The sequence below is a fragment of the Abrus precatorius genome, unplaced genomic scaffold, assembly GCF_003935025.1.
Source record: "Abrus precatorius isolate BTA unplaced genomic scaffold, Abrus_2018 Scaffold4, whole genome shotgun sequence".
In the NCBI taxonomy this organism is placed as follows: domain Eukaryota; kingdom Viridiplantae; phylum Streptophyta; class Magnoliopsida; order Fabales; family Fabaceae; genus Abrus; species Abrus precatorius.
This window is the reverse complement of record NW_020874384.1, coordinates 4,622,373-4,643,734: the sequence shown is the minus strand read 5'-3', so window position 1 is coordinate 4,643,734 and position 21,362 is coordinate 4,622,373. Positions and strand designations below refer to the sequence as shown.

Genomic DNA, 21,362 nt, shown 5'->3' with positions numbered 1-21,362 from the left:
GATTAGTTTATAAGTTTTAATATCAATGGATAGCTTTAATTCTAATTAACTTTAGTTGAATTAAAATATTTAATTAAAAATTTTATTAATATTAACTATTAGGATGAACTTTAAAAATTAATAAATTAAATTTTTATAAAAAAATAATATTTATTATATTAAAGTTATAAAATTATAAAAAATATTTTTGAATAAAATATTATTATTAGTTAGTTAAGTAACTAAGATAGCAGTTTTTTTTTTTAATTAAAAGGTTGAAGCTCTGAATTATTTGCATTCACTGCATAAAAGATCAAAATTCAAACTTCATTCGAGAATAAGATAATTCTTCGTTATCAGATCAATAGAAACAGTTTCTAGTCAGCTTTTTGTTTATCTTGAATTTCGTTTAGCGATAATATGTAGAAATTAGTTTATCTAATTATTAAAAAAGATTAATAGGAATTGCTTCAAACAGTTATTTAATACTTTTATAAAAAAAATTCTATAAAAAAGTAGAAGAAAACAATCCTTTTAAAACAATCCTTTACGATTGATATAGTAAAAAATAATCACAGTGAATGAAATGGAAAAAGAAAAAGAATAGAAAATTCCGATTTGGTCCCTCCCATACTCCTTCTGCCCAAAGCCTAAGCCATTCTCTCCCAAAACAAAATCATCTAACTATTCTCTCTCTCTCTCTCTCTCTCTCTCCGCGACCGCCTCGCATCGCAATCCCTGCAATTCCCTCACTCTCAGATTCTCTTCCTTTCTCAATTCTCACCCTTCTCTTTCTCTCTCTACTTTCTTTTTCTCTCTCTCTTCGCCGCTTTCGCCACATCTCGCCGCGCTCTCTTCGCCGCCGCTGAACCCCCGCCCAAGATCCCCGCGGCGTTTCCGCGGGATTTCTCTAGGGTTTTCTGATCGTCCCTTTCCGTTCCCTGTCTTCTTCCACGACGTTGTTTTCCAATTGCTGTCACTCTGTAGCGTCCGCGAGCCGTCATGGCTCCCGCGCGTCGACGCGGAGCGAACAAGGCTAAGGCCAATGGGCACTTGAGTTTGGGTGATCTCGTTCTCGCTAAGGTCAAGGGCTTCCCCGCATGGCCTGCTAAGGTCTCACTCTCTTCATTCAACTTTTCTTCTTTCTCTTTTATTTTTAGTGTTTCGCTCACGAACCTGTGTTTTCTTTTGCGATGCATATTTCTGTGTCTCGCTGCTGATTCGGGATATTTTGCTGTTAGATTTTTTTTATTTTTTATTTTACTTTGATTTTGAATGTTGAGAATGCGTTTTCTCTTTAGTTTGGGAAATTGTTCAGATGAGGGTTTTTATGCTATTAATGAATGATATACTTTGCTTTTAGTGCGTGCACAGATTTTTCTAGTTGAACATTGGTAATATTTTAGGTAAGTTTTTTCTGTCGTCCCTTTTTATGATGTTTCTGCATTGACGTATGGCTTCCAACTAATGGTGGTTGGTTGATTGAACTTTCGGTTATTATTGGTACTGAGGATACTGATTTGGTTTCATCTCTGTTCTCAGATAAGCAGGCCCGAAGATTGGGAGAAAACCCCTGATCCGAAGAAATATTTTGTTCAATTCTTTGGTACTAAAGAAATGTAAGCCTCTCTCACCTGATTTCTCTTGTAATGCCATGCAACTAAAAAGTAAGTGAACGGCTAGGTTTTCAAGTAACCAGATGAACGGTGCTAAGTTGTTTTGGAGTGCATTTAATAATGGAAGGCTTTTGATTGTTTCTGGGGAGTTTTCTGGGACACACCAACTGATGAAGGTTACATTGAACTTAAAAAACTACACACTAGATGTGTCTAGTGCATTATTGCATTCAAATAACTGTATCCCTTTCGGCAAAACTGAAGCAACACGCTTCCAATTAATCCGTTATTATATAATTCTAGATTCCATGTCTGCATTTCCTTATAGATATTTAAGTAAATCTCTTGTAAACAGCAGTAGTAATCACTGATAATGATTATCATAAAGAATAATTGTGGTTTCGATTCGTGATTGATGATGCTAGTTGTCTTATTGGCGAATACAAACAGTTATTTCCATTAATTACTTCTAGTGCAAACTTGGCTTTGCAATCTATTGAGGGCCAACTTATTTAAAAGATCAATTGCTGGGTGGAGCCTGAAGAAAGGTTTTATATCTCTACCACACCCACCCACCTTGACAAGGTCCCTTTCAGCTTAAAGCATGGATAATGTACATGGACATTTTTTAGTTTGTGCTGATATTCAATTGAAAAAATGGGAGTGGCCAGGTTGTGCCATGTTATTCCTAATTATCAGTTATCAACTATCTTAATTCTTAAGCTGTCAAGTGGAGCCATAGGAATGATATATTTGTAACATAGGTTAGATGAAGTTTCATGATAATGGGGCTTAAGAGAAAGAGAGGAACTTTAATGTGGCTATAAATATTATTTGACTGTTGGAGAGGATTAAACAATTTATTCCTCAACAATTGAGTTTAAAGGTCGTGTAAATTAGTGAATCATTGTGGTATTTATGGCTTGAGATTTAACCATTTCATTTACCTGTGTTGAGTTTTAAGGGTTCTAGGGTTTTGCTCCTGTTTAGGCCCCCCTACCACCTTCCATTGACCTTGAATGTATCCAAAAAGAAGAGGACAGAAAAGTTATATGCATAATAAATAAGTTTGATGGTCAGATTATAGAATTGAATCTCTTTAAGTAATAAGAAAATCAAATTCAGGGATTTAGTTTTGATGCTATGCTTTGTTGGAACACTTGAGATTTCAATTCTCTCACTCTCACAGGTAAAGGTTGGTTTTGTGTTTATTATAACTATTGTTTTCGAAAATCTGTGTAGTATAGATCTCCAACATTTATGTATTTAAATATTAATTCTTGATTTGCAATAGCCAATTAGAAAATCTCTTGATGATGGACATGTAACCTGGGAGACTTTTCAGTGTTAGCTGAATTTTTTGATATTGTATCTTGCGATGGGCTTGAACAATTTTTTTATGTAATGTATTTGTTCTGTGGGTTCTTTTTCTTGTCTTTGGTTGTTCTGTCATGTTTTGTCCTCTGCTCTAGTCCTGTCTCTGCTATTTATACTTTTTTCTAAAGGAAAGTATAACAAGATTTTTTACTTCATAATTTCTGTATTTTCTTCCTTTTATCCCCCAAATTAAAAATTAACACTTCTGCTGACCACTATGATAAGAGTTACTTTATGTAACTTGCAATTAATTCAAAGAAAGAAATTTTGCTGACCTTCATCCAGTTACCTAGGTTATCTGCGTTGGATATTATTCCAATAATTTGTGCTTGGTGTTCTTCATGTTTATTCTTTTTCATTAGATAGAATGCCCTGCTTTTTATTCTTACAATTGCACCTACATTATATTCTTTTCCTTGGCAGAGCTTTTGTTGCCCCTGCGGATATTCAAGAATTTACCAGTGAGGCTAAAAATAAATTGTCTGCTCGGCTTCATGGCAAGACAAAGTACTTTACTCAAGCTGTGAAGGAAATATGTGCAGCGTTTGATGAGGTACAGAAACAGAAGGTCAGTGGTTTGACAGATGACACAGATGATTCTCATATTGGTTCAGAGGCTCCTTCTGTTGATGGGGTAGTAGGTAACCTAAAGGATGCCACTGATGCTGTGGTATCAAATGCTGACAAAAATAGCATTAATATGGGTAACGTTGGCTCTAATTTGGAGCACTGTTCACACAGAAAAGGAGAAAGTGATAGCCAAGATGAAAAGCTCTCTGTACCTGAACATCCAAATGAAAGTTCTGTTTCATCACCTGTGATCAAAAGTAAGTTATCCATTGGTTCAGAGCCCAAAAAGAATGCTAACAAATCTAGTCTAAAAGGTGCTAGTAATGTTAATGATTTTGGGCAAGATGATAATGGACATGGTGATTTAACAAATGGGAGCAAACCAAGAAAACTTGTTAATGGATCACGGAGGAGAAATGAAGCTGCAGGTGATAGGGATAGAGATGGTGGATCATCTGCTGGAACATTTTTGAAGGAGGGAAATTCTACTGGCTGTGGTGATCTTTCTAGGTCTGGAGAGACATTGAAAGCTGGGAAAAAAGGGAAAAATGCATTTGCTGTTAAATTAGATTCTCCAGATACTCTTAAATCAGACAATAATGGTAATACTGGAGAAAAAGATAACAACTTGATAAAAGTCAAAACAAGCCTTGAGGTAAAAAATGAGTTGCAGGAGATCTTGTTTGATTCTGGGGAGGCTGATGGCAAAAACTCATGTATGCAGAAAAAGTCCCAACTTTATGCGAAGCATAATGTGGGACCAAATGAATCTGTTCGTGCTACCAAGAAGTTGAAGCGTACGGATGCTAAACATGATTCAACTTTAGGATATGCCTCAAAAGAATTGAAAAGAGCTTCACCTGGCTCTACTGGTATTGAAGATAAACCATTTAAAAAATTAGAGTTGAAAAAGTCTACACCAAATTTGAAAACTGAAAAAAGCTTGCCATCTAGGGTTCAAATTGGTGTTGGAGCTTCTGATGATTCTGTCCATGAAAAAAAAGTTATGCCTGATTCTGCTAGTATTGCTTCTGATGAAAAAAAAGAAAGGAGTTCTCTTAGACTCAAAGGGGATACAAATAATCTTGTGATAAAACAAGTAGAGAGGAAACGTAGAGCTGTTTGCCTTTTTGATGATGATGATGATGGTGAACCCAAAACTCCTGTTCATGGAGGGGCTGCAAAAAATATTAAGTCATCTGTTGTTATTTCAGAGGTCAAGAAGAGCAACAGTGCACACTTGGAGAAGTCTGGTGTTGCTCAGCTGGTCCAAAGAAATTCTAGTGAACTTGAGGATACCCATTTGAAAGAACCATCTTCTCAATTACATGATGACAATCTGTCAATTAAGCAGACTCTGAAAGAGACAGATGATGATGTAATTCCTGTGCATGTTGCTCAAAGTCCAGATAAATTAGATTCTAAACAGTTTCCCTCTAAGGTGACCAAATTAAGCTCTGTCTCTCCAGTAAAATCACCTCTGTCTGCTGTAACTAAGTCAAATGCTGAGCGGAACAAATCTTCCAAACCATCACATAAAGTTTCTGGTAATGCTACTCAAAAGAGGTCTGATCACGGGGCTTCTAAATTTTCACAAAGCCTCAGCTCGTCCCAGAATCAAGTTGCAACACATAAAAAGAAGCTTGCATCTTCTGCAGAAATTTCTAAAACTACTCCAAAGACATTGCCACAGGCAGTTGATGTTCCTGCTTCAGTGGTTGGTTTTAAGGAGCCTGATGCTTTACATGTTGATCGGTACATATACTTTTGGCCTTTCTTGTTTCTTCTGGAGTTATTTGTTGATCATATTCCCATTTATTTTCTTCATTTTATTACAGATTAGAGATGGGCATGGAAGAGAAAAGTAGCATATATACTGGTTCTGGGACTCCTGAAACTGCTAAAACTATGAAGCATCTGATTGCGGCTGCCCTGGCCAAAAGGAGAGAAACTCATTCTCAATGTCTTCCTTTTGGCATTCACAATTTTCAGGGGGAGACTTCTAGCCCCTCCACAGTTCAGCCATTTCTGTCTGTCCCTAGCAATTTAGTGCAGGCAGATGTACAGGGAGTTTATGAGCACACAACATTGGCTTCTCCACCAACTAATGAGCATCATTCTGCTTCTCGTAATCAACTTGATGCTGATGAAATTGAGGAGAGAAGAGTTGGTTCAGTGCAAAGGGGGCCAGGAGGCTCACTGAGTGGTGGTACTGAGGCTGCTGTTGCTCGTGAAGCTTTTGAAGGAATGATTGAGACTTTGTCAAGGACCAAGGAAAGTATAGGCCGTGCAACTCGTCTTGCCATCGATTGTGCCAAGTATGGCATAGCCAACGAGGTCTGCTCCATCATATTATTTATAGTTTTAATATTATGAATCAGATAATGACTTTCCCCCTGAATTTTTTTGACTAGCACTATGAACCATTAAAAGGATGGAATTGCTGCAAGAAAGTATTTAAACAGTATTATTGTCAGTCTAGTAAGCTCAGCCCTGTGTTTTAGTGCACAAGGATAACCTTAAATTTGTTGATAATAAAGGTCTTGGAATGTTATTGTGTGTTATTATATAAGATGTAGTTTAACCATAGTAGTGAATAGTAGCCGCTTTTGCCGGATGATGGGGTGGAGCGGCTCCCTGCCGCTATTCCAAATGCATAGTGTTTGTGGTTCAGTGTAGTGGCTGGAGGGGCATGAAATGTGGCCAACATAGCAGAAAATTGCGGCTGCTATTTGATGCACAGACAGAAATGTCAAATTTATCCTTGTTTTCTTAACTTTAGAAGGCTTTTAAGGGTGGCAATTTTGACATTTTGCTTCCCCTTTACATTGTCAATTTCTGCATGTTATTGTATCATTCAAACTCAATACTCTTGAACTCTAAGTGTTCCCATTCGCCATCTTTGGCAACTTCTGCTTCGTCCAATAAGCTTTACAATAGCCGACATCCTTTTTTGGCCAAGTTTTGGTTATCTTCTTCATCTCCACCTACTCATTTATGACGTGACTCATTTGTGTTAGGGGCTACTTTCCAACCAAAATCTGACTCTGTTCACTATATCCAGCCAAGTTATAGTCATCTTCATTTCTGACAAGGCACACACATTTTCCATCGAGACTATTTGCTTTTGGGCCTTTTTCCAGTGAGACAACTTTGTTTTGTTCTATTTTTATTCTCTATTCTGTTCTGACTTCTGAGAATCCCTTCAAACGATTGAAATTTGAAATTTTTAGCATATATATGTGTATCATAATCTATATTTGGTGTATTTTAATTTTTTAGAATAGCGGTTATCCCGCTATTCACTTTAGTGTTTTTGAGGTTGACTATTCCACATTGCTATCCGGAATTGACTACTATGAGTTTAACTACTACTATTTGTTTACTTTGTGCTTTTTGTGTTAATTTCTTGTTTATATTATTGGGATGATTAACTTTTAGTTGTCATATACATACTATAGGAGTAGGAATATCAAGTATCCATAGAAGATAAGAAATGCATATTTTTTTTGTTCAATTTATATTTCCTTAGTGATTGTTGATTGAAATATGAGTATATTTCTGATATGTTATACTTTTGCTACTAATTTTGGCAGTTATATTAATTTGATGGTTACTGTACTTATAGTGGACTTACTTTCAGGTTGTTGAACTTCTCATCCGAAAGCTGGAAAATGAAACTAGTTTTCATCGGAAAGTGGATTTGTTTTTCCTTGTTGATTCTATAACTCAGTGCTCACATAATCAAAAAGGTTGGTGAACATATTAGAGAATCCTTTACTATTAGGATTTATTTTGGATTTTTTTGTACCCCTCTCTCCCTGCTGCAGTTGCTAGTTTAGGTAGTCCTCTCTTTATGGCATCAATGACTCTAATTGTAGAGGATGTTTTTAGGCATTGCAGGAGCCTCCTATGTCCCTTCAGTTCAAGCAGCATTGCCACGTCTTCTTGGTGCTGCTGCTCCGTCAGGAGCTAGTGCCCGCGAAAATCGTCGCCAGTGTCTCAAGGTCAGCTCTCTTTCTTTTACACAGTTAATAACAACAAAAGGAATTGCATTGGGAGGAAAGAAGCACAGTAGTACTAGGGGGAGGATAAGACATCATCCTGTAAGATAAATTGAAAATAGCAATAGTAGATCTCCTTTCCTTAGATCTTATTGTCAGCCAGGATCTTGACTGAATATTCATGTTCACAGAACAATAGAGGCAATTGGAATTTGAACTTGCTGTCTAGCACCAATGCAGTATCACGTACAGTTATCCCTTTCTATAAAACGTCTTATCTAAGATGCTCTTTACTCAATCACAAGCCACAAGATTTCTTAAAATCCACACCTTTAAGATTGAACCATCATGGCTCCCTTTTCTCAGATCATCCACTACCTGATTATGTTGTTTGAATGTCAACTACTTGACTTTGGCTACAATCTTTGCTCTACTATAAAGTGAAATGTGATTTGTTTTCATAAGAAAGATGTATATGTTTGGTGGATATCAGATTTGTTTGTTTTTATTTTTATTTTATTTTATTTTGGGTGGATTGCAGGTTTTGAGGCTGTGGCTTGAGAGGAAAATTTTTCCTGAATCAATTCTTCGCCGTTATATGGATGATATTGGAGGTTCAAATGATGATATGACAATTAGCTTTTCTCTTAGACGTCCATCTCGAGCAGAGCGATCTGTGGATGATCCAATTAGAGAAATGGAAGGCATGCTTGTTGATGAGTATGGAAGGTCTGAAATTTGTTTCATCAATTCTTTAGATTGCCTGCTTGTATTAAATTTGTTTCCTTTTTCATTCACCATATGTTTTCCTTTCAATTTTTCTGTTCATATTTGTACATTTGGAGAGGTAGTGAACTCTGAATTATTAAATGAGACTGTTTATATTTGGTTAAAAATTACTGAATCACCAATGTGTTTGACAGTAGGGTGTAACTGTTTATTCAGAAAGAATATAGTTTGTAAGAGGAGTCAATAAACTAAAAGAATGCAAAAAATTGAACTAAAAATGCGTGAGTTCTTTTAGTTAAACTTGAGGAGATTTTAGAAAATTTAAATCCTTGTTAAGAAATTTGTAAGTTAGTACTTGCATTATATTAAGCTGATTTCCAATCATATTTTGTTTGTTAATTTTTATTTTATTTTTTTTGCGGGCTTAAGTTGAACTATTGTACTCATCTTACTTTTGAGCAATATCTAGAATAGAATTGTTAACAAGATATTAAAACATTACTAAGAAAATAATTTAATTGACATTCACACATGTTCATAATGCCATGGGACATAAATTTTTTCATATTGGCTGCTATATATTGTATTGAATGTAAAATGAATCATACAATCTGAGTTAGGGATTATCATATGATTAGGAAATGGAAAATTTATACGTTTCTTTTTTCCCTTTTTTTGTTTAAATTTGGTCATGGTTTGCATGTGCAGATTTTAGTTGGCTGGAATTTTGATTATGTATAAAAAGCATTACTGCCCATTTGTTGATTCATGTTCACTTGCCATTCTATTTGCTTTGAAAAGTTATTTCTATTTCTGATTCATGTTATATTCCTGGATATTGTATATCAGTAATGCTACATTTCAGCTGGATGGATTTTTATCTTCACATGCATTTGAAGAAGATGAAGATGAAGATGATTTACTAATCAATTCTTGTAAGGAAACATATGATGCGTCTCCAGTAGATCCCCCCCACACCCTTGGCGAATCTGAAACTTCTACAGTTACCCCAAATGACAAGCGCCATTGTATTTTAAAGGATGTGGATGGTGAGCTGGAAATGGAAGATGTTTCCGGACATCCAAAGGATGAAACTCCTGTATTTTTGAACAGTGCTGATGAAATTGATTTGCATCTTCAGAGCTCAGATAGGAATTTAGATCCAACTTCAAACATTTCAGAAGAGATGCCAGCTACTCCGGAGGGTTCTCCTCCTTTGCCACTTGATTCACCTCCTCCACCCCCACCTTTGCCTTCTTCACCTCCACCACCTCCTCCTCCATTATCTCCATCTCCGCCACCACCCCCGCCACCCCCAATGTTGCAACCTCCACCTCCTCCTTTACCACCCTCAGCTCCTCCAGTGTCATTGGTCCCTCAATCATCTGGATCAGCTCGGCCTTCACTTTTCTCCCAGTCACTAATGCCACCTCAGTCGTCGCATCAGTCGTCTCCACAGTTGGGGTGTCAGCAGAACGTACCTCATGACTTTGGTGGCACTGCTAGTGTGAGACTGCCTTTCTTTTGATATTGCTTGTTTGTTAAGGATTTGTTCAAATTGCTGATTTCAACAAATGTGGTGATCTGTGCAGGGTAACCAAATAGTTCCAGTAGCTGGAAATTCTTTTCCTGGAGGTCACAGTAATCCAGTTGTCAAGAATGACGTATTTCTTCAGCCATCTGCCTTTGCCCCAACGGCAGGCTGCAGCTCCCAGGAACCATCTGGTTTTAACCATTCAAGGCAATTAGAATATGGACAGAATGATATGTATCTAAATTCTCAGGTTCCTCAAGCTAACCATCAATTTCAGCAGGGTAACCCATTTGCTCAGAGACATCCACATCCTGCCCCACCCCAAAATCCATCAAATCAGTACTCATATCCAAATCCTTCAGTTCAGCAACATCTTCCACATTCATTCCATCCCCCCTTCCCTTTACCATCCCTTCCAGATGGCCGGAGACCATTTATTACTGATGAGCAATGGAGAATGTCATCAAGTGAATTTAAAACAAACAATCAACATGGTGTATGGATAGGGAGGAATCCTTCATGTCCTGGGCCACCCTATGGGCAAGAAGGTGTGTGAATCTATTTGGCTTCAGTTCAAATGTTTATTAAATTAAAATATGGTTTGTTTATATTCTCATCCATCTGTTCACTGATATCATTGTTGATACAATACAAGTGAAAGCTTTGTAGTTTAACTAATGTTATTGGTATTTTATATTGTTTGCAAGAGAAATTTAAATGTTTGTAAACATTTTGTTTTGATTATGGTGAAGGTCATTTTCGTCCACCACTTGAAAGACCACCAGTAAGCACTGTGGGTTTTCAGCGAGCAATGTCAAGCAACCTACCTGTTGCTCCAATATCAGGTGACTTTTGCTACCCTCATGTATTCAGTTCTGTTTTACCTCCTTTGATTTTCTAATTATTAAGATGCTACATTTATTGAATATGATCAAACTCATTGTTTCCTTCTTCAGGACATGGTGTTCCTCAGATGATGCCCTGTAGACCAGACATTCCTGCTGTTAATTGTTGGAGACCCACTTGAAGTTGGTTGGAGTCTTCTTATTAATAGTAAGCACAGTTTTTTCAATCCCATTTTGTGTTTTGGGAGGATTTGCTTTCTTCAATAATGGTTTTACTGTTTGGCTGAACTATAAGGTATACAATACGTGATTGTTTGATTTTTGGCTTGTGTCTTATTGACATGGGCATGAATTTCCCATACATAATAAAGAAATTGTTTAATAGAAATGCAAATGCAGTCACTTTGTGTTTGGAACATTAAAATCCAATTGTTCCTTTATTTGGTGATTAGTAGGATTAGAATTATTTATCATCAAATGAAATCCTGTGCTTTTAAAGACTCGTTTGAAAGTTGTGATGTTGGGTGGTCTTGGCTTTGCATTGAAAAATTGACCAACTGCCAAATAATTTTTTGGGGTTTATCATCTTTTGGAAATTCTTCCAACTGTGTGTGTATTTGGACAGCTTTGATATCTTTGACTGGAGGAGAATGATAACTTCTTTCTTTTATCTTACTCCTTTTGTCCCCTTATATTTTCCCTCTTTGTTGTTAACTTATTTAAATCATAAAAAGAAAAAACTTGTAGTTGGGGTTCCTTTTCCCGTAATACTGATTTGTGATTGCTGTTATCTTTCAGTGATGTTGCTGGTGGATCAACATGCAAGGTTAAATTGTGCCCCAAAGTTAGATTCACCTGTGTAGTACATACAACTTACCTGTGAAGAAAATTTTGAGAACTTGTGGAGGCTTTTGACAGGATTGTGTATATTGTAATTTTTCCTGACAATGTATCCCAGGAACATTTGCTTCCAAGTTTAGGCCCATGTTTTTGACTTGGTTAGTTTATCTGTTTCCCATCCCTTGTAATTATTACATAATATCTATATAGAAAGCTGTTTCAAGGACTCAATTTTAACTACAATAAATGATTGCTAATTTTTTCATTTAGGCTTTTTTTCTAATTTTATTTTTTTCCCTGTTTACGTTTTTAATAAATAATAGCAGGTCATGACTTGAATGTCTTCAAGTTATAACCTTTCTCCGTATATGAAGTCAGTTTGTAGTTCTTTGGTTATTAATTATCTTTGGGTACCAGCCAGCCTCTAATCTTTATCATTATTTATAATTTTTTTTTGGAAAATATTGTCCTAGCTTTATCCCTTTGATTGTGAATTACAGAGAAATAACTTTGAAACTGATAACTCAATATGTTCACCTTTAAATTTATGCATATTTAGATTTGGGTCCTACTGGTTTTGTGAATTTAGTGTGAAATGGTCTTCAACCCTTTGTATGAATTCTTTAACATTTCCTTTATTTTTTAACCTATTTATAATTATGTTTTGGGGTGAGAATTGTTAAATTTCTGCACGTGTGTGCCCATGTTTAACCCCTTTCAGTTGAAGATTGTATTCATGAAATGAAATTATCGCTGTATGGACAAATGCATGCTTTCAAAGTGAGTGACATAGATGTCATATTTGTTTGAATTTTATTCATATTTAGTTGGTTGCCTTGTTACATTATATTCAGATTGCTGCTTATAGTAGCGCTCATTTCCTTGAGCAGATCCAATCTATGATGGTGGTGTTCCTCTTGTTCAAGGACTATGCATATGTATTTTTTCTGTTTCTGATTTTTTCATTCTCTTAATCTTACATAATTCTTTATTTAGTTGGCAACGAAGCATGGGGTGAACTGAATAACTTGTTTTGTTGTCTATGGACATTAAATTAGCATATTGTTGGGTTTTTATGTTTTTTGGGTTTGGTGGTAGTATAGGTATGAGGAGGCTACCGCCATTCCAAGGTACCAAAGCATTCCACTAGTCTCAATGAGAGCTTTCACTGTTGTGTATAGATTTCCTGCTAAGGGTCATTGCAAGTAGTTGAAATCAAATCTAAGCCCTTGAAGCAAAGTGCTTTTTCACTGGCATCTTTATATGGATTGATTTCAAGAGTTGCAATTATTTTCAACACTTTTTTTTTCTATCAAAATGCTAAGTTGGAATTCTTTTCAATTCTATTGATTGAAGGGTTCTCCTTGCCTCGTATCCTCTTTTTTTTTTTTTTTTGTTATGTGCTCCTTGTACACTATTCTTCCCACATATCCTTTTGGCTATTTTAACTTTGATTGCGACTAACCTATTAAGCACTAGCACATTTTTGAAGTTATCAACACTGAAAATGTCACAAGCAAGTGTAGACTGGTGGAAGATTTGGAGAAATTAGATGTGGCAAGTATAAACTTTATTTTCTCTCAGTTCACCCATTCAAAATTTATTTTCACTTTTTCTGGAATTTTAATAATAGATATAGAGACTAATATAATGCCTTCAATCTTCATTTGACTTGACATTTTCTTCATTTATTAGAGGGGATAATTTGTATTCTTGTTTTTCTTGAGTGTTTTTTATGTAAGTTATGGTATTAGTTTTGATACTCATTCTCCTTCCTTGATTAATGCCCATTCAGAAATTTAAACACCTCATAGAGTGAAATATTTTTCCTCACATTTTGTACATGCCAGAATTAACCAATGACATGTTACAATTTCATAGTATTACACTTCATGTGTTTTCTTGTGTAAGGGTTATTTGGGAGTGGACTGATTTCTTTTGCATTGTTGGGCAGCAAATTTTTGAGGTGTTTTGGTGTTTATTGTCTTTAGTGTTCTATTATGCAATGTTGAGTTTCCATCTGGTATATGCAGAATTGCACCCTTTTTATAAAAAAATCTGTGCCTCAAGCTCATTATTTACTTCTAATATTTTTGCATTTGGGTTATTGCATGCTCTTTTTACTTGACCTATTTTTCTTTTCTCTTTGATATTTTTCCCCATTTTATTAAAAGAAATATGGATTAAAAGAATGCTGATAAGGGACTTTGGTTTGGATGTGATGTGATAGGAAGTTTGGAATTTGGAGAAACATAATTATGAAATTTGCTTGCATGGTTGTAAAAATTGTGCATGCAATTCAACGTGTTGCAGCTTACCCAGTGAGTTGCACACCACAGCTACTCGCAAAACTGCTTGGATCAGACTGGATCATCGCTACCGACCATTGAAATGGTGCACCAAAAATGCGCTGGATTAAGCTCCACCTGCAGGTTGGGTCATGTGACCCGTTTCTCTTAAAAAGCCCATTTTTAACACTTTGTGAACCCTAAACTATCGACCCAGCCAGAAAAAAATGTTGGACTCTCCCTGCCTTGGTTCCTCCTCACATTTGACATTCTCTAAGCATCTTCTGCTCAGTTTTGTTACTGGATTAGGGTTTGAGTTACTTATTTCTATCTTTGGGTTGCTGTGCTGCTGCACTTGCTTTCTTTTCCTTCACTTTTCTTCTCCAGTTCTCCTGTTGCTGTGTGCAGTTGTTTTGTGGGTTTAAGGGTTGCTGTTCTTGCAAAAAAAAGTGTTTGGATGTTTGCTGGAATATACCTACGATGTTGTTGTACTGTTTAATTTTATGCTTTTCTTGTTTAGTCAAAAACTTACGTTGTGTGACTTATGATGACTTTTGAGTTGTATTTAAGACCTTATGGATCTTTAGTATATGTTTTATTAAATGTTTGTTGTGGTTTAAGGGCTATATTTCTTCTTTATTCTGTTTTTTATCCATGTATACATGTGTTTAAATATAATTCAGCATTTTAGTTGACTCTTACTAGTCATGTTATGATTCACTGCTCCTACGATCCAACACCTCTCCTCCATCCCAACCTTGCTGAAATGTACCTGTCTGTAAACATTTGCAGTATTCCAAGTGACATGAGCTATCACCTTGTAATAAAGGTCCATAGAAATTTTTTGAGGCTACAATTGTACTAGAATGGGTGTGACAATTCTGCAACATTCTTGCGTGGTGCTAGAGCGTAGCTTGTCTCTGAATTGATTGTTAGTGAAATTAGCTTTTTGTTGTAACTAACTGATAGCTGTCAGTATTAGCCGCTGTAGTCTGTTAAGCACTAAATAATAGAGTCTGTTGCTTGTATCAAGTTTCATTCATTCAATAATATTTAAGCACCATAAATAATGTTGCTGTTGAGCTTCAATCCTTTTGTCTGATTGTACAATGCCACAATGGTTAGAATAATTATCCAATGTTTGTATATAATGCTCTTTAAATGTTGTTTCTGAGTTTAATGACAAATAGGTGATGTCCTTGCAGTCCTGTTAAGTTTATTTTTCTAAATTGTGTGACTGAAGTAAAAAAAAAAACACAAGTTGCTTCTAAAAGAATGTTTGTGGGGCAACTTCATAAGCTATTTATGCATTTATTTTTATATAAAAGAATGCATGAGCTTTTTTACAAAATTAGAAAAGTTGGCCTTATTTGTGAAACTTTTATTTATGTACCAATGATACTATGGAGTTCTTGTTAGGACAAAACTTAGGTGTAGTTCCTTAGATGCTGTTTGCGAATCAAAACTATATTTTTTTTTTAATTTTTTTTTGTAATTTGCAATAACATTAAATGGTAACTTTTTACTAAAATAAAACTTTTAATTTTAATTGGTAAAGAGTAAGAATAGCACCTAAAAACCAAGACAAGTTCGGTCCTTTCTGTTATCATTAGTGTAAGTTCTTCAACCTGCTTGTTTGTTGTTAAGTTCTCCTTTTTCATGATTTGACCCGCAGTGCCGGTGCACAATAAATTGCAGCAAAGAATTAATTTTTCTATCTAGCAAGAGCATGGAGTTAACCTAATTTCAATGTTGGCTTGTGTTATATTTTTTAACTATTTTTAGTCATCTTTTGAGTACAAGCTCACATAATGATTTGTCTGTTGACCTTTCAATATTGCTGAATAGGAATTCTGAATAACTTGGCTATTTCAGGTTTTGGCAAAACAAAAGAAGGTGATGATCATTTTCTCATGTTTAGAATGTGATAACTGAACAAAGATTACGGTCAAACTTCACATACAAGGACTGCTGATCATTGAGGTAACTATTGTTGTGCAATTTCAGAATAGACAATGATTTAGTTATGTATTTTACCAACTAAAGTTACTATGCTAGGGCATCCATAGTTATAAACAGAGTTTGAGTGGATTTTTTGACAACTCCAGTTACTCTTTTATGATAGGTTTAGCATTTACTACATTACAATCTCTGGGTTGTTTTACTGTCTCATGCAATGCATGCATCCTCCATGCAATTTGAGTATGAAGCTTTTCAGAATTCTTAAGAAGAAAGTTGAAAGATTAAATTTTGTCTTATAAATTTTATCATGATAAAGCATTTGAATATTATTTGATGCTTTTGTTTGTGTTTTCCATGATGTCTTTCATTTGAAACACCTGATCAGACAATTTCCACTTCACATTGACTTCAATTGTCTGTTCATCATGCTGTCTTCAATTGATGTATTTAGTGACACATGCTAGTAATAGATATTTGAGTAGAAATGCTTTGGATTTTGTCTTTCTATCAGTATGGGATTGATTGTCTCTTTTATGTTGTTATACATCCTATGAAGGGAAAGAAGTAAGGATGTGCTGCATATTTTGGTATACATTCAAGTTTGAAAGTTTTAGAGGAAATTATTGAAAGGGGCCTCATGTTGAATAATATCTACAAAAATTTGGTTTTTGACCGAATTCAGTAAGGCCATGCAATCCATGTAACTAACCTTACCTTATGGAATAAGGCTATTGTTGTTGTTGTAGTATGGAAGTTTTCTATTAGTTTGTAACCAATCAGCATAATTTCAAACCTAAAGTTCTGACACTGAAAGATACTGTACTCGATGCATGATATTGGACTTGATTTGTGCTTCTTTTCATGGTTGTAAATGAACTGAAACATACTCTAATGTGACTTTGAAATTTGGCATTTTGACTTTATATGTTCTTGAGTGTATTCTTTACATGTTTTAGGGTGCATGAGCTGTTGCCATGACAAATTTTAATTTCGCCAAATTCACGGTAGTGTTTCACTTTTTTCTATCATGGATAGGAAAGTAGGCAGATATTTTGTTGTCCATGAGACCTCAACTCTTTTGCATATTCTTGTGTCCACAATATTCAATACCGTCATTAGCTTTATAATGATTCATTTTACTTGGTTGGAATCGATTTTGACTATCCTCTTTTTTTGGTTTAACTTTTTTTTTTGTTTTTTCTGTTTTGTGAACTGTAATGTTAAATCCTTACATCATGCACCTTCACAATAGCTCATGCTTGTTTTATTCTTTATTTTTATTTTATTTACATTTTCATTTGCCTGTTTGGTAGTTGACATTATGTAGAACTCAATTATTGTCTGGCCCACCAATTCGTCTTATCTGAAAGGATTACCAAATTGTGTTGTGCTTGGGATAAGCATAATTTTTTATTTGCAGAAGTGAAGCCAACTGGAAGGATGGGGTTAGGGTGCTAATTCTCAATCGTACACCACTCGAATCATTTTAAAATTGTTTCCTGGGATGTACTAGTGTAAATAGTACTTTTTTCGACCTATTAAATGTAAAATACCAACCATAGTCATTGAAATTTTACAAGTTAGGTACTTGTTCGAGTCATAACCAGGTTTGAGTATTAGAAGTTTATTCAAGAGGTTTAACCCGTGGTGATAAGAGATTCTTTACCGATGCAAAAAGTTAAGACGGAGGATTATTTTTCACTCATAAGTTTGGGCAAAAAATATTTAATTTAGATACCCTTTCAAAATGCACTTTAGATTTACATCTTCTATGTTGACAAAAAAAAAAAAAAAGACTTACATCTTCTATACTTCTACAGTGTAATTGATTGACTAATATATTAGCATGTTGTTTTCGTTTACTAGAATAATATCGTTGAACAAAATGTATATAATTTAGTAGGCTGCATAATTAGTTATCGGCATTTTGTGTATGATTAAAATAGTAGTTACCCTAAGACTCGTTTTATTTCTTTAGGAATGTAATACGAAATTCGTTTTATAGTTTTATGTGAAAGGTTAACTAGTGGCCATTATTTGCAAAACGACTGCAGAAAATTGCATCTCCAACGGGATGGTTTGAAATGCACACCACAGAAAAGAGAGGACCAATGAAGAGTGTTTTATGAATAATGGAATCACAGCTATCAAGTTTAGACTCTGAACTTTTGTTGAGAGGGTGTTATGGAAAATGCTAGGCTGGGATCCCAATTTTGCCGAACAAAACGTCTATTTGGGAGATGGGACTCATTGACAAGAACAAGGGGCTGACACTTTAAAAAATTACGGTAAAAATATCTAAATTTAAAATAATTTCTGAATAGCTTGCAAAAAACAGTGCACTACGGTACTGTACTGTACTTTTTTTCAATTTATTTTCCGCGTTAATGATTCATTATATCTGTTCAATTTGATTTTTTTTATTCTTCAGTTAATACAAGTCTTATTTCTTTCCAAATTATAATGTGTTTTTATCTTTAGAAAGTTCCTATAGCATTACTATCAATAAAAACTGCGTTCAAAATGTTATTGATCATTGAGACCGTGGAAACCATGAACAATATATAGCGTTTTTATATTTAATAATTATCATTTAGTAATTCCATCCCATTGGCAAAGCTTGTGAAAGAATTTAGAAACTTCAAATAAAAAATTAAAAGCTTTCTGATTAGTCAGAATATAGTTTACAATTATTAAGCTATCATATTGAAGCCTTTCCGGTGCTTATTCAGTAATAATTGGGTCATCTATTTATATCCCGTTTCGGAACGATTACCAAAGATTCTTTTACTAATCTCAGCCAGAGGAACATGCAAAACAAACCGAGTAGAAAATTTCCTGAAGTTATCTGCTACACAAACACACACAGGGTCCCTGCTCACAGATTAATAAGTGTATTTTTTATTTATTTATTTTTTCTAACATTGTTTGACCTCAAATCAACCCACTGGTGTTGCGGCCAATGATTTGAGAACCTGACAGATGGGATCAAAATTGGTCTGATAACTACATACTCTAATCAAGTGCGTCTTCAATCATTTCTTCGACCGGTAAAAGGGTTTTTGTACTTTGGTACTCCTCCAACTTGGGGATGGCCGGATGGATGATCTCGATCTTGTGAACATGAAGAGCTGAATGATTTTCTTACCCCAGGTGGCCCATCATTTAGAAAATCATCGTCATAATCATTGGCACCTGTGTTAAAACCCCCTGATTCTAGTCAGTTGTCAACGAAAGTCGGCTACCAGCTTTCTGCCTCTGAGCTAGGCCCTTTGCCGATCTTGCTGAAAACCCACCATTGGTGCTATTGTCATGCTTCAAGATCAACTCTGGAATAGCCTTAAGGTTAACCTCAGATTTATGGTAACGACTCAGAGATCGGTTGGACTTTAGTGAGTTGCTACAGTAAAATGAACCATTTTCTGAAGAATTAGAAGCTCCTTTTCCTTTCTCTGCCAGGTCGAATATTTCAGATATGGATTTCTTCATTGTTGGTTTAGTTCCGTAGTAATTCTGTAAAGAACTAATGGCTGGGGAGAGTTTCTGCTCGGAGGACTTCCTTCTCAGGGACTGGAATGATTCAAGCGGTTCACCGCGTGCATTATCAGTTGGACTGTGGTCGGGGTTATCTTGTCTGAAGGGAAAATTTTGATGCCCATCAGTGATTAGATGTAAAATTAACATGAAATCACTCAACTCAAGTAATGATATTGAAAGAAAATCTGTATTGAGTATACAATAAAGCTAATAGTCAAATTTATATGCCTGATTAATATTTATATTAAAGAAAATGGCTCTGAAATTATCTAGATGGTACAGAATATCATACAAAATGGCCAAAATGACATACTGTTATAGTAATTACGAATTCCAGAGGATTCAATCTGAAGCAGGCACGCCATGAACTTTAAATTCTTGTTAAAGAATGATTAAACTATTAAACTCCTAACAGATAGCCCCCATTAAGGTATGTTTCCCCTTTTTGGCATACAAAATACACCTTTTGAATTTATGAATACTAACCAACCAAAAAGGTTAAGTGATCAACTCGTTGTACTTAATACTGTTCCTGAATTGAATAAACGTACCCTGTAGTAGACGGAGGGTGCCTTCCATGTGGTGGAATGTGGAGAATCTTAAGAGCAAACATTTGACTTTCAGTAACTAATCCATTCATCTTTTTTATCTCCGCAACCTACAATTTTCCAAAGCAGAAATTGCAACTTCAATATAACTCAAATTAAGAGAAATTTCCAAATTCAGCACAACTTTTTTTTCTCTCGTATACGAAGTGGTAGAGGAATGGTTCAACCAATAATGATATTATGATGGAGCCAAATAATCAAACTATCAAAGAAAGCATCTTGGGTGTAAAGATTACACACAATAAAGGTTTCAAAACCATTTCAAATCATAAAAGAATGGTTGGCATAAGAGAAAACTTTCCGATATCGATCTCTATTGATTATACCTTTTCCACCAAAAATATAACAAAGGGTTAGAAAGAGGGTGCATGAGTGCATCCGCCTATGCTATATGATAAGCACAAGCAACGCAGAACTTGATTAACATCACGGTTTCGTCATCAAATTCCTAAATAACCGAAATTGAGAAAAAAAGACAAAAAAGAAGTACCTCAACACCATATTTGATTGCGATGCCAGCTAGCGTGTCCAACTTTGAAATAGGGTGCTGAATGTATGCAACTGTTGAAGGAGATGATGATGATGATACAGAAGATGACATCATCATTTGGCTATACCCTCTACTGGGTACGTTTCCATTATAATTATACACAAACTGATGGTGATTTTCATTATGCTCTTTCCACCTAGTCATTTCCATCAATCGCAAATCCATTTGAAACGTGAAATCAAACGGGTTTGTCTTTGGTCCACAAAGAAATCGGATTGCAATGTAAAATTTGAAGCTTGAAATGACAAATATGGTTGAGAGAACAGGTCTGTAAAAAAAATGGTAATCTTGCGGTTGCATGGGATTGAAGAAATTATTAATGTTCTATGATCTCTTTTCATCAATTCTGATCACCGTTTTTTCCCGTTAAAAACGAAGCTTTCCTTCACCCATTTTCCCTCATTTCAAACAAAATTACTCAAACGCCTTAAGCTCGTTGTATTAATATAAATTATGACTAAAAATGAATAATTAATTATTAGAAATATAAATAAATATCAGCCAGATTGCCAGCAAAACATTTAAAAATAGTAATATACAATTTTTTTCCGGCATCGGGAACGTTTTGCAATGAATCTTTTGTTACATTAGTGTGTGAACGGTTTTCTATTTAAAACAAATGTTGGATATTACCTAAAATAAAAATCAATCTACTCGATTTATGGCCTTTGAAGATTTAAATCACGTTGATAATCCTAAACCTTGCTTTGAATCTAATATACTTGATGTTCCTCCCAACACTTGTGGTTTGATCTAAGTCTTGAATTTGCCACCCTCAGAATTTAGAAAAATTTTATTGTTCTTCTTAATGCTTTGCTTAATGATTTTATTCATTACAATTTTAGACATACTCAATTTGAGTTATCTCATTTTTATCGATTGTGATAATCAGTAGAACTCAGCGATAATAGTCGGCGCCTTAT

The 21,362-nt window shown here is 35.1% G+C and overlaps 2 protein-coding genes across 4 annotated transcripts; one reads left to right on the top strand and one right to left on the bottom strand.

The window, feature by feature from the left end:
- Positions 1 to 622: 622 nt before the first annotated feature.
- LOC113865373 (ENHANCER OF AG-4 protein 2) lies at positions 623 to 20,340 on the top strand. 3 transcript variants are annotated; one of them, XR_003504985.1, is made up of 15 exons: positions 623 to 1,092; positions 1,522 to 1,598; positions 3,396 to 5,297; positions 5,381 to 5,879; positions 7,186 to 7,294; positions 7,437 to 7,549; positions 8,088 to 8,275; positions 9,125 to 9,782; positions 9,868 to 10,357; positions 10,562 to 10,654; positions 10,766 to 10,862; positions 11,453 to 11,652; positions 15,658 to 15,765; positions 17,799 to 18,032; positions 18,727 to 19,542. XR_003504985.1 is itself a non-coding variant. In XM_027499867.1 (12 exons), the coding sequence occupies exons 1-11, from the start codon at positions 982 to 984 to the stop codon at positions 10,834 to 10,836; spliced, it is 4,311 nt and encodes a 1,436-aa protein (XP_027355668.1). In that variant the 5' UTR covers positions 623 to 981; the 3' UTR covers positions 10,837 to 10,862; positions 11,453 to 11,859. The 3 variants fall into 3 exon arrangements, 1 of the variants encoding a protein (XP_027355668.1); XR_003504984.1 differs by having other exon boundaries at positions 17,799 to 20,340; XM_027499867.1 differs by lacking the exons at positions 15,658 to 15,765; positions 17,799 to 18,032; positions 18,727 to 19,542 and having other exon boundaries at positions 11,453 to 11,859.
- Positions 18,926 to 20,604, bottom strand: LOC113865261 (lysM and putative peptidoglycan-binding domain-containing protein 1-like). Its single transcript, XM_027499696.1, has 3 exons — positions 20,380 to 20,604; positions 19,833 to 19,939; positions 18,926 to 19,378 (listed from the first exon to the last, which is right to left on the bottom strand). Exons 1-3 carry the CDS (start codon positions 20,602 to 20,604, stop codon positions 18,961 to 18,963), a joined length of 750 nt encoding a protein of 249 aa, XP_027355497.1. The 3' UTR covers positions 18,926 to 18,960.
- Between the last annotated feature and the right edge of the window lie 758 nt (positions 20,605 to 21,362).

Bases quoted from the DNA above. Each gene is read 5' to 3' on its own strand.
- LOC113865373 (XM_027499867.1), top strand. From the start codon at position 982: ATGGCTCCCGCGCGTCGACGCGGAGCGAACAAGGCTAAGGCCAATGGG. The intron at 1,093-1,521 runs GTCTCACTCTCT...CTCTGTTCTCAG, and splicing joins TCCCCGCATGGCCTGCTAAG to ATAAGCAGGCCCGAAGATTG. The intron at 10,655-10,765 runs GTGACTTTTGCT...TTCCTTCTTCAG, and splicing joins ACCTGTTGCTCCAATATCAG to GACATGGTGTTCCTCAGATG.
- LOC113865261 (XM_027499696.1), bottom strand. From the start codon at position 20,604: ATGGATTTGCGATTGATGGAAATGACTAGGTGGAAAGAGCATAATGAA. The intron at 19,940-20,379 runs GTACTTCTTTTT...GGAAAATTGTAG, and splicing joins CAATCAAATATGGTGTTGAG to GTTGCGGAGATAAAAAAGAT. The intron at 19,379-19,832 runs GTACGTTTATTC...TTTTCCCTTCAG, and splicing joins CACCCTCCGTCTACTACAGG to ACAAGATAACCCCGACCACA.